Source organism: Corvus hawaiiensis, chromosome 6 (genome assembly GCF_020740725.1).
Source record: "Corvus hawaiiensis isolate bCorHaw1 chromosome 6, bCorHaw1.pri.cur, whole genome shotgun sequence".
NCBI classification, from domain to species: Eukaryota; Metazoa; Chordata; class Aves; order Passeriformes; family Corvidae; genus Corvus; species Corvus hawaiiensis.
Genome location: NC_063218.1, coordinates 58,195,765 through 58,209,038, shown reverse-complemented (window position 1 = coordinate 58,209,038; position 13,274 = coordinate 58,195,765). Strand labels below are relative to the sequence as shown.

Genomic DNA, 13,274 nt, shown 5'->3' with positions numbered 1-13,274 from the left:
ACACACATGTCACAAAATTCAGTTCCCATGTTGCTTTACTCATTTCTCTTCATCCCATGATTTTTAAAATAAATTTTTCACTAGGGAATAAAGCCTCTTCAAATTCCCTCTTAGGAAAAAAAAAAAAAACAGGCAAACCACAAAACAGAAAAAGAAACCAGCAAACCAGACACATGCATTACTTTAGAAGACAGCAACAAAGAAAAGCAGACTGTAAAACCAAATCAAATCAATCCTGGCGGCAGCAGCAACGTGGCACTAACAGAGATATAACAAGGTAAAGAGATCATGGTTTCTTTGTTAATACTGCTTTTACCAATTTTCTGTTCAGATTTCTCACTTGATGACAACCTCTTTCAGAAAAACACACAAAACTTCCATTACAATACATTGAAAAGACAAATACAGACTCCATCTGAAGCTACCACATAATCCAGTCTCCCCTTTCCAGAAACAATGTCACTGTTCTTACATCACACAAACCCTCAGCATACCCATATCTTCACTTCCTTGCTTTCCTCTACCCACCTGGTAGGATCCTGTCTTTTCTTTCTCAACAGGTTTTCTAAAACCCATCATTTGCTATCCAGACTATACCTGAACTCGCCTCCTGCACTTGAGCATTGCTGTCTCTGCTTCCTCTGTGAATCTGAGACTAATTAATTTCCAATTTTTCTAAATGTTGATCTCCCTTTCATGTGCCACAGCCTCTGCTAAAACAAAATTTCTAATTTTAAGAAAGTTGCAGAATTTAAGTTAAAAATTATTTAAAATACTGTCACTGTACTGTACTTTGATGTTTCAGTTTTTATCTCAACTACACAATTTTTTGAAAGAAGAAAAGTGTCTTTCAAGACATCCATCAAGTTAGTATCATTTAAGAGATACACTGTCCCTTAGAGGAGTGCCTATATAAATGTTTGTGAGATTTTTAAACAAAACATGAACAATTTTTACAGCATTGAACACCATACTTAGTCCTAAATTCAGCTCCCATTGAAGTCAGTGTCAATAGGAAGGGGTTATTTAAAACTGCTTTCTGATTTTCTTTTGTTTGCTTTGAATTCATTCTCTAAATAAGATTTGTACTTAATGTCAGTCAGAAGCACAGCCTGGAGTGCAAAACATGCAACAGAAATTTGCTGACGGAAGGTCTGAAAAGTGCATCAAGACATGGAAATGTTTCTAAAATCAAAGTTACATCATCGTGGTAGTAATAAATCAAATCAAATGTAATTAATGGAAAGTTTTTCACCTTGAAAAGTCAGTCACATGCACGACAGACACTCTTCAGCATCCTTCCTGAAGTTGCCTTTAGGAACATTGTAACCACATGAAATCCTATTAGAAGGTGCTGAACTCCTACATTGTGACTCTTCCGGCAGGCTTCTACATAACAAAAATGCAATGAAGTACCATACAACTTTCCCCCCTTATTATGCAAAATCCTTATTAAATTCAATAGTGTGACATGGTTCAAAATCCTGCCTAACAATGGCTCTCAGGATGTCAAGAGATGTCGGCTTTGTTTTAGCTTCACGTGCTTTTCAGTCTATTAATGCTAAAAGAAAAAGAACCTTCACATAAATAACCGATAAAGATCAAACCCAACTATACAATGGGAAGGAAATTCAGAGTTGAAACTGGTAGTTAGCTCTTTGCTAAGCAAGCAGCCCATTGTGCCTAGGTGCTGCGGGCACAGCGACCCTGGGTGCCACAATACCAGGAATAACAAGGTGAGGGAAGGAACCTCCAGCTCCCCACTTCCCATGGTTTTGTTGGTTCGGACCAGGGCTGTTGTTTAAAGAGAGTATTTGTAGTTCTTCGGAGAAACTAGAGGGCAGCCCCCGACTCCTTTGTGCGGCAGGTTGCGAATGGAATGTGGAATGCGGCACACGTTCCACTCGCAACCAGGAGGACAAAGGATTCACTGATCAGGGGGGACAATTAGTCCCAATTAGGCCTATTTCGCAGCTGAGTGTAAGCGCTGGGGGAAGGGAGCTTAAATTTTAAAGCAATGGGTCCCTCAGGCGAGTTAAAGGGAGATCAGTAAAGTGACAAGCTTGAGAACATGGGGCGAGTTCCACCGAGGTGGTGGCACCGAGCCCCAGCCACGGCCACCTCCAGGAGAGGATGAAGCAGCTTCTCAGTCCTCAGACACACCGAGTAAGAGACCCGATAACCATTTTGCCTTTTAGCTTCAATGACTAACTAACCAAATGTCTCAGCTTTCAACCCACTCCTTGAGCAGCAGTCCTCTGTCTCAGCACAGGCAGGCACACAGCAGGCACGCAGGCAGGCACACAGGTCGGGAATACTCACATATGCACATGTGGAGGCTGGAACCGGCTCTGATTGATGTTGTAGTGTGTAAACGCCTGCGTTGGGTTGGAGCTGTATTCATCCACCGTTATGGTAACTTTGCCTTGTGAAGGAATTCCATGAGCCATCCTTCCTCCTTATGGACATGAGCAGCTCACAACTTCCCAAGGCCAGGAGCAGGGTAGGGCATTGTGGTCCGGGCCGCTCCTGATTCCCAGCAGCTCCGCATCAACTCTGTGACCTCTGCCAGGAGAGAAAGACAGCACATGCTGCTATAAGCCATGAGATGTAAACATACACAGACCTATTACTCTACGCTGTCCTGATTTCCATTCAGATCTGAGATCTTTTCTGTATTCTTGATGTACCCATCACCTTCTCTAAGCATTACAATTCACTTTTTTTTTTTTTAATGACCTCATCATCCAACTCCATCATCATTAGACACATCCAAAGATGAATGCTTAAAGTAACACTTTATCTTCAGGGGATGGGGGAAGGGGGAATAAAATATCTCTGTTGAATGCTCCAGTTAAATACTCCCCATTTCATATCCTTTATTTTTAAAAAATCTTATATTAATTGCAACCACAAAAATTCACAAGTGGACCCAGTTTCCTGAAGGACAAATGACTTTCCACAAATATGCACACTTGTTTTCAAGGTGCTGTTGTAGCTTTAGAACACCGAGTAACAACGGAGAGATTTACAAGAAACTGATGTAAAGAACATGTTACAATTGCATAGCAAAAGGTACACCCAAATACCTCTGAATCAAAGTATTTATTTGTCCAAAGAAAGGCAAGTATCTAGGCAATGTTAACAAAATATCCATATTATAGCTCACTAGCATTGAAACTGGCTTGGATTCACTGTTACCAGACAGTAATGATTTATCTGACAGACTTAAGCATGATTTTACGCATAAATACTTCTGCATAAGATGAAAGAAATAGGCTCTTCCCTCTCTATGCTTCCCTATCTTTCACTTCTTCAGAGTGCTCTTAAACATATTTTGCTTTAGGACTGGATGCGTACTGTAATATTAGCATAACCCAATAGCCAGAAATCTCCCAAACACGCTCCATTGAGTTTCTTGCACAAAATCTGAGCTTCGATTTCTTCAGTCAATAAACTGAGGATACCTCAGCTGCCTTCCTTTCAGAGGGACTCTGTGAAAATTGATCAGCTGATGTTCGAAGAATACTTTCAAGATGAGCAACTTTTTAAAAGCCCCATTTATGAGGCACCTCCTCAGCTGGGACACGCTATGCTAGCTGCAAGGACTTACATGAAATCATGACACTCGGAATCCATCGATATTCCTCCCTTTAGTTGCCACATATAAGAGTGGACTTTTCATATCTGGAGTAGGTTTTACAAAAGTAAATCAGTGCTTACTGGGAAGACAAAGAGATGGGAAAGAGAAGAAAATGACTTGAGCCCTGAGCATCAGACTAAGCAGTATTTTTCCAGCGCAATTTTCCTGGACTTCTCTAGCTCCCAGATAGAAATGTGCTTGCCATGTGTAACATTAAACATTCGAAATCTTTGATTTGTATTCAAAATATATTTTTAATACAAAGACTAATTTCCAGTTTGGCATGAAGCATGATGAAAATGCTCTGCAAATGGCAGATGGCCTGCTATAGGCCATTTATTTTACTATTTTACCACCTCAGGCCTATGTAGGCTTCCATATGTTAGTTGGGTTAAGACATTCTGCAACCTGCATTCCAGTAACTGGATTCTATCCTTCATCTTCTGTAGCATTGGAAGGAAAAAAGTATACTTAAAAAAAAAAAAAAAAGAAGAAGATGAAATGTAAAGCACCAATTTAAAAACTCACTAGTTGGTTACAGCATTGTAACTGTGGTTATGGTCTGATCTTCCCCTGTAAGACCTAGCAGACCTCTCTTGTGAGAACAAGGTTTCAGCACCAAAAAAAAGCAACGGTGAGCTTTGCTGAAACAAGTCTTTGCTGTGTTAGATGCGATGTAAGATGCTGCAACAACTGCTCACATAATGTAGTGGTTATCACACCAAGTTTGCAGCTGTTTCCTGAATTTCCTTTACAATTATATTTTAGTGTTATTTTGCATAACAGTAAAACACAACACCTGCTTCAAACTGCAGTCCTGTTCCAAGCACTGCAATTCTTTTGAGATAGAAACTACGAAGAGTGCCCAACACAGAGCAGCATAATTGCCCTGTACTGAAAAGTAAATACAAATGAAAACATCTTCCTGCCAAAGAAATGACTGTCATTAACGAAAATGCTGGCCATCAGAGCTCCTGAAAAAAAAAAACCTAAGAGTTTTTCTTTTACACTGCAAGAACTTTAGAGCCTGTATCTATTAAGAAGTAGTGTGAAAATTATATGTGTAATGTTATTTTTTTCTGCAATTAACAGCAACAACATAAAACAATGCATTAAGAAAACAACAAAAATATGCTTGGGATTTCAGGAAAACTAAATGACACTGTTTTCAGCGACCCAGCATAAGAAAGGTCAGAACATTAAATTTCATATTATAGTTCACTCATGGAAGAAAAATCTAATTTGTTCATAAGAATGAATTATACATAAAGATAATAAGCATTTTTTACAATGTTTATAACAGTCCATGTTACAGAAAGAAATTACAACTAACTGGCATAAAACAAATGACAAGAGAATACTTAAACAGCTGTATTAAATACTCTTAAGTTGACTCTCAGTAAGACTATAAGTGTGTAAGCTGCAATTGCTTCCCATTGTTCTAATCTTTAATCTTAAAAATAAATCTCAAATTAAGACAAAGCTGAACAAACCATCCTTTTAAAATGAAATTCAACAGCAAATGCCAGACTGGGGGTAAAAAAAAAAAAAGTAGAATTTGAAGCCGGCTTCTGTGACAATTCTCTTACTTTCCATTTAGTACTCCATAGAGTACTACAGCTCAACTATCACAAGTATCTAATTATTACCTTCTTTACTGTGAACGTCTCTGAAGAAAATAGAAGAAGCTGAACATTTCAAAACTTTAAAACAAATGTATTTTAGTCCCAAGATTAAAAAAAGAAATTAAAGAAGACTTCTTCGAATCACTACCATTCTTCTTTCTCCAACTACGAGCACTACTTGAAGGTTACACACAGGAGATGGGTACAAAAAAATAAAAGTTGCATTCTTTTCCCATCTATCAAGTAAAACAACGTGTAATATCCTCCACACCTTTCGAGGCAGTTTTAAGTAAGAATGACTATATTAAAAACCTAACTGATGATTTTTCAGCATGTTGGGTTTTCCCCGATACAGGCTGTTATCCTTTTCCAGCGTGGATTTGTACCGGCAGCAAGCCAGGAGATGTGCCATTGTACACATCTGCTCGTGTTACAGGTATAAACCGGCACTTTTTCGGAACAGGGCTGACCCAAACTTAGGTGCAGCTAATTGTAAATCTGTACACTGCTGCCCTGACAAAAAACTGCCACGGAATCTGTACAGGTAAGTAATTTTAAATGTAACGTTACATCGCACTCACACGAGCTCTGCGTACGGACATGCACACGCAGGCACGCGAGAAACCCATTTCCCCAAATAAAATATTTACGCCTTCCTCATCTGAATTTCAAAAATTTGCCTCTGGCTGGGCTCCGGCTGTAGCAGAAAACGCTGAAAGGCAGGAGCTGGGAAGGGTTAACCCCGTGTCAACACCTTCTGTTGATACATCCACTATCCCGGCGCTGTTACAGCGACACGGCACGCTGCACCCGCCCGGCTCCTCAGCCCCCGGAGCCCTCGGCACTCACGGTGCACTCCCCGCGCCCCGCGGGGATTCGGCAGCGGCCCCACAGTCCCCGAGATGCTGCGCTGCAGTTTGCGGACAACTCCGGGCTCCAGCTACCCATCGAGTGCGGCGGAGGCAGCGGGGGGCCGGACCCCGACACTCCCCCGTCCCGTTTCCCCGCCGCCGACCCCCGGTACCTGGGCTCCCGGCCGCTCCCCACCTCCGCCCGCCGCCGGCTCCCGGGCCGCCCCGGCCGCGGCCCCGCGGGGCGCCGGGCTCGCCCCCCGGTGATTGATGGCTCCGGGTGGCCAATGGCTCCGGCGCGGCCCCGTCCCGGCGTGTGCCGCAGCCCCCGCCCCGCGCCCCCTGCCCTGCCCTGCCCCCGCCCCGCGGCACCGGGGGGCATTTCTGCCCTGTCTGCGCCGTACGTGCCGCGCCGCACAAAGTTCACACCGCCCCCGTCCCCGTAGTTGCCACGGACCGAAATGGCTGTGGGGGGGAGGATGCTGGAGGGAGGGATGCGATGAACTCCACAGCAGCCGCGGGCGAGCGCGGCGAGGCCGGGCGGGGGGGAGGGGGGGGGGGGTGATGCCCGCTGCTTTTTATTCCGGCGGTGCCGACCCCCGCACCGCGCCCCCAACCCCTCCAAATGTTCCAAGTGTCTGAGGCCTCCGGGATCAGGGTTTCAGAGCGGCTTCTCTGCCGGCGAAAGGGCGAGGGGCAACTCTGCCGGGGAACGCCAAACCAACCCGCCTTTCCCTCCCTACTTTTGCAGCGTGTCCCCCCCCTCGCCCACATCCCCCCGGTCCCTCCGCGCCGGCAGCCCCGTCCCCGCGCCCGCCGGGCTGCTCGGCGCTGCGCCCGCCGGCTGCCGCCCGCCCGCTGGCCCCAGCCAGCACAATGCTCCCCGGCCTACCCTCCCGGCCCCGCCGCCGCGCCCCCCGCCCCGACCCCGCGCCGGCCCCGCACACCGCCCCCGCCCCCAGGCCGCCCCCGGCGCCGCCAGCCCCCCGCCGCCCCTGCGCCCGGCCGGGCAGCGGCGGAGGGCAGCGGGGGCACGGCCTGGGGAGCAGGGCAGGGCAGCCTCGCTCCGCGCCGCCGACATCGCCGCCTCGGCTGCGGGGAAGCGCCGCTGCCGCCGCACCGGCACGACCCGACCCGACCCGGCGGGCTCGGGCGGTCGCGGCGGGAGCGCGGGCCGCCGGGTTTATCCTCATTATTGTTTGCGGGAGGCTGGACCCGGCGCCTCCGCCGGAGCTCCTGCCCGCCCCCCCCCCCCCCCCCCCCCCGCCCGCTCTCGCCCATGACACGGCACCTCTAACCCGCCGCTTTGTGCGCGGCTGCCCCCGCCGTGCCCCGCTGCTCCCGACACCGGCCCGGGGCCGCTCACCTTCCCTCCGCCGGCTGCCGCTGCGGGCGGGTCGGGGATGCCTTCAGCGCGGGCAGCGGGGCCGCTCCATGGGGCTGCGGGGGCGCGGCCGGGGCAGAGCCTGCGCCCGACCCCGCGGCGGCGCCCGGCGGCGGCGGCGGCCCTGGGTCCGGCTCCGGGTCCGGCTCTGGCTCCGGGTGCGGGAGCGGCAGCGGGGCGGCGGCGAGGGCGGGCGCGGTGCAGTGATCGGGGCTGCCACTGGGGTCAGGGAGCAGGCACCAGGAAACACGGCGGCCACGGCGCGCTGCTCGCACACGCACACACACACACACACACACACACACACACGCACGGCTCCTCCCGCTGCCTCGCACTTCACCCCCCCGGGCAGGGAGGGAGGGAAGGGAGCGATCGCTGCTGCATTTCCCAAGTGTGGCACAGCCTCCCCACGCCGAGGCGGCTGGAGCGGCCGGCAGGAGCGCGGCTCTGCCCGGGTCACGGCGGGTGCCGGCGGCCACGGCCGGGGAGCGGCAGGGCAGAGCCGGAGCCCACCGGGACCCCCTCCCCGCCGAGGGGCAGCGCCCGGCTCGCTCCCCCAGACACCACGCATCCCCGATCGGCTCGTCCACTGCCCACAGAGATAACAAAATAAATAAGTAACAACAGCAACAATTAAAAACCCCAAATCCTCGAAACAGGTTTTCGCATCTTCTGCCGCACCTTTCGTCACTGGGTGTTAATGCGGTGCCCTGCTCCTTTGTAGGTAAACTCACCTCAGCGACCAGAAACACCAGGGTTCGCCTTTGAGGCCGAACACTTTCTTAGGGTAACTGGGGCTTTTCCATGGAAAGATAGAATCAGGGACGTGGCTGTTGTCTTTTTTTTCCTCCCCTTTTTTTTCCCCCCTCCCCCCAAATCCACAGCAATTGTGTCAACAGCCACAACAGTAACAAAGTAAAGATTAGACGTGTTTGTTCTTTCACTTTCAAGACAGCAAATGGAAGGGGAGGCTTCCAAAAACATATTACAATGAGGAGAAAAATAAAATAATAAATAAATAAATAAGGAATAAAGGAGAAAAGGAAAAAAAAACCCAAATATTTTTGAATAATCGAGCAGACAGAAAATAAATAGCAGGCTTCTAATAGTAAGTTAGTGATCTATATATTTTAAGTAAGTACTTTTGACTCTAGCCAACCTTCAGATATGCATGGCAAGTAGGCAGTTTTTTCTTTGTTGCTGAAAGCCAAGAGAAGGGTCCCCTGTATTGCCAGGCAGAAATCCACTGGGATGGATTGTCCTGTTTAGCAACATGGCAAAATAAGAAAAATCAATCTGAAAAAGACTAAATGGCATAAGACTTTTTTTTCCAAATTCACCCTTTCAGTCTGATTTTTTAGTATTGTCATTATCCCTTTTGATAGAAGTAAGACTATGAACCACCAAGGGAAGATTCCTGTTTCAGACAAAATGGCCCACAGATGAGTCGTCCTCCTGACCAAATCAAAGCAACATTTCCAGGGAAACTTTTCCTGGAATGGAGTCTGAGGCCGTAGTTTCACAAATATTTTTAGCTGACTTACTCTGACACAGCTGTAAAATAAGCAATCCAGCATCCAGCCTACTCCCCCCTCTTGAGTCCCTGCACTCGCCTTCTTGTGAGAACAGGGAACCCCACCTGGGAAACCGATCCATTCAGCACCACGGAAACACATTCTGGTTTGGTGTGGGTCAGTCTCCTCATCCAATCCACTTCACAACTGCACAAATTCTCCTGCTGGCACTAGACAGGGAGGGAGATGAGCAGCTGAGGGCAGAAGGAGAACAGGATAGCATCCCTGGTACCAGAGCCAGCCTCAGTCCAGAAACATGGAGGGGGAGGTGAGGGGAAGCAGGCTGGACCCTGAACTTGCTGCATCCCTTCTCCACAATCACAGCAGAAGGACTTGTCCTGTAGTTGTGTCCTTATACATCTGGAGCCCCTGGCACTACAAAAAGGAGCTTCTAGCACAGAGGGAGAAACAGGGTAGAAGCCTGCGTAAGGGATTGGCCGGGGAATTAGGAAGATCACAGACCTTCTCTCTGGTAGCTGGTGAGAGATCAGACATTACCCTGGTGTCTCAGTGCCCTGGTACTGAAATGAGCATTTACCTGCCTCACCAGTCCTTGTACACAGCAAGCCGTGGGGCCTGAAAGTTAGTGGTACTGGGGTTTTGCTTATATGAATCCAGAGTGGAACCTGCTTCTAAGGTCACATCTTTTCCACAATACTACCTGCTCAGCAACAACACCAAGCTGTAATACAGTCATCAGGAGCATAGTTGTTAATATATGACTTGACAAATTTGAAACATTTTCTGTTAAGGGCACACAACAGAACTTTTCCCTTTTACAAACTACGTGTTTTCAGTATGTTTTCCGAAGAGGTACTCACTTTAGAAATGTGCGCGCCCCAGAGCTGCTAGAAGAAGGAAAAAATATTTTACTGAAATTGATTAAAGGGTTTTCTGAGGAAAGGAGTTGAATTCTGTTGACTTTCTTCTCTAATTCACAAGAGCAGCATCAAAATGCAAGTACACAAAAATAAAATATCTATATTATGGCTGGAACATGTATTTATTAATACACACTTGACAAGCGAATTTCAGAGATAAATTCAGAAACCTAAAAAGTAATTGAGATGTTTATTTTGAGTGTCACAGGACTGATTTTTCTAGCTGGATGAAATTCAAAACAGTGAACAAATACTTTTTCTTTACCTTAATACTTCCTATTATAACACTAAAAGCATATGTTATACATGAAAATTTAGTCATGTTCAGAGCTGGCACTGGATTTTATTTTTTCATTTTTACAAATCCAAAGTGAGCATCATCAAATGTACAGATTCAGGAGATGCATGTCAAAAATTATAAAACACTGTAGTATCAAGAAAAGCACACACATTCCTCACAATCTATTATGTCATCTTTAATACATTTCATAGGTATCTCTGCCTCCAGTTTCTGCCAAGCACAGGACAGAGCTAACAGCTTATGAGACACACACAGGGTAGTTCAGACACATTGAACCACAGACACCTACCTAATTTTGCTCTTCAGGAAAAATCTTTCTTAAGTATCTGTAAAGCAGTACAAGAAAGTATAATTTAAAGTCCACCTCTGAGCACTCATTCCTTAAATAATAGGATTTTTGAGAGATCTTTTACACAGAAAGGAATTAAAACCAAACCAAAACAACAAACCCTTTCAAACACATGCAAACCACACATGAAGAACAAATTCAGCTTTTAAAAAGGCTCCTTCCAAAAGGTCAGAAGGGGTTTTGAGGCAGACCAGTTCCCCAGTCTAGCACTGTTGTGAATGCTTGTGCTGGCACAATACAGTGCCCCAGTCTGCAGTGCAGGACCGAGGCTGGCACAGGGTGTGCTACAGCTCCTGAAAGAGTTAGGCCACTGTTTCACACTATCCTTTCTGCTGGACACAGTATCAGGGGGGCTTGGGTTGTTCAAATATCCTGGATTTTTTAGCTGTTTTAAGACAAGAGCACCAAGGATTCTCATTTTCACTGCACTTTCAGCCTGCAGAGACTGGGACATTCTGGAACAGTACTAGACAATGCATATTTTAATTTCTTAAGATTTTACAAAAGTAGAGTTTGATCCAGTGGATGGCCACTGGTAGCAATCTACAGTAAAAGTCACTGGATTCACCATATGTCAGCACAGACCAGTGCAGTTCTGCCAAAAACTGTATCTTAACAGGCTTGTTCCCCTCATTAAAGCAGAAATTCTTCCCTAACTGTGGAACAGAAGACTACAGAAGAAAACTGCATTCGTTTAGGCTTCATGCCCCTCAGCATTCCAAATTTGCTGAATGTAGTTGGATAGATTTGAAGTTCTCCATTGCTCTCTTCTTTCACTTGTAGGCCATAAGTCGCAGAACATTGGCATGCTGGCCAACAACATGAAAACAACAGAAAACCGGGAAAAAAGGTTGTTTACTTATAAACAACGAACAAACGGGAAAAAAGGTTGTTTACTTATAAACAACAAAGAAACAGAAAAAAATCCAAAACAACAGGATTCCAATTTTGCAAATTGGGTTTTTTAGCTCTTAGAGCTTCTTAACAAAGTTGCAGACTGGAACTAGTAGCTAATTGAATCCTAAAAGCTGAAAAAAACCCAAACCTCATGGCTTTGGATTTTCATAACCTGTCCCATTATGAATTTTTATCTAACTTCTTCCCTCACAAACAGGGTCCCATACAGTAACCTGTTCAACACTCCAGCAAACACTACATCTTCAGAAAGAATCCACAGCCTTTCCACAGAAACACGCCAGCTTTTGGAGGAAAATGACAATTGCCGAAAGGAAATGAAATTTGAGCCTTCTGTCAGAATCTGCAGACATAGAAGAGCACGTCATTTTTCTGCTGATAGACCATCAGGTAAGATTACTGAAGGAAATATCACTAGTGGCCCTCTGGGCAGTCTTTTCATATTTGATGGACCAGAATTTTGTCACAGGTTAATGCTTGTCTGCTGCCCTGCCCCTTTAAATTAAATTAAATTAAATATTTTATTGGAATTTTCCTACTTGCCCTCTGTAGAAATAAAGTGATGCAAAAAACCCAGCTTGAGGTGGATTGTTTGTCCTTCTAAAAACTCCCCATGTAACTGATAGTCAACTTACCTGGAGAAGAATTCATTCCTTTTTTTTTTTTTTTCTGAACTTTCCACTGAACATTCTTTTTTCAGAATTAAGAAGGATACATGGGTGATTTATTTCTTCATACAAGAGCAGGCAGTGACTTCAGTTTTGTACGTACATAACGATCCAAGTGTTGTTTGATGGAGAGCAGTTACTGCAGAGGCATCACTGCAGGAACTCCCAGATGCTGAGGGCTCAGGGCACACTACGAGGAAAGGTTTTGGGAGGTCACACTCTGGTCAATGAGCTGTGGCAGGGAATACACAACTGTGGGAGTACTGTGAGGTGTTTTAACATCCTATTTATTGCATAATAATTTACCTGTTTAGAAGAAGGTGGATGCCTTTTTCCCCAAGTGATCATTTTATCATTTAATTAGTTTATAATGCACTGAGTCAAAGCCAATTCATGAGAAAAGCTTCAGTTTAATTCACCTGCAGTTCAAGAACTCAAAGCCCATTGTACCAAATAATTCCAAAACTTGATGGTCTGTCAGAAAGCAGGCATTCATACTACAGTAGAGTGTATTACAAACCTCTCCTCTCCTTGACCTTTAACTTACTTAACTCCCTTCCCTCTTCATCACATAGATTATCTCATCCTGTGGCAGACGCTGGTCACACACTGTTCCTGCTCCTGATGTAACATGAACTGTGTCCCCATGAGTCTGAGGAGTCACAGTGATACCTGATGGCCTCCTGTCTACACTCTAACTCTACCCATGTCCTTCTGACTTTAGGCAGAAGATTCAGTGGAGTGGTTTTCTATCACATTGAGTGCATTTTTCAAATGTCAAACTCCACAAACTGAAATTCCTGCAGACAGAAAAATTCTTCTCTCTATTCCTGAGAAAAGGTCAGTATTGAATGGAAAGTTATGTATGAAATTCTCAAAATCAGTCAAAATTCCACACAGAAAGCAAATTGCAAAACTGAAATAGATCTTATCTCTCAGTGCAAGTAAAGCATTTTACATAGTAGTGCAGCAGAGAGAGTATTACTCCTGTGCTATACTGAAGATATTTTTTTGAAGACTACAGATTTACCAGCAAATTCATCTGATGATGATGATGACTATTGTCAACAACTGCTCAGAGTT

General features: G+C 45.7%; 1 protein-coding gene across 5 annotated transcripts in view; it reads right to left on the bottom strand.

The window, feature by feature from the left end:
- The window catches only part of MPPED2 (metallophosphoesterase domain containing 2), a 105,865-nt gene extending 98,272 nt beyond the window's left edge, over positions 1–7,593 (bottom strand). The window contains exons 1-2 of one of the 5 annotated variants that reach the window (XM_048307704.1): positions 7,486–7,593; positions 2,323–2,565 (exon numbers count right to left, since the gene is read on the bottom strand). In XM_048307704.1, coding sequence (XP_048163661.1) covers positions 2,323–2,450 — 128 coding nt within the window. In that variant the 5' untranslated portion in view covers positions 2,451–2,565; positions 7,486–7,593. The other 4 variants (XM_048307705.1, XM_048307706.1, XM_048307708.1 and 1 more) reach the window with 4 other exon arrangements.
- Between the last annotated feature and the right edge of the window lie 5,681 nt (positions 7,594–13,274).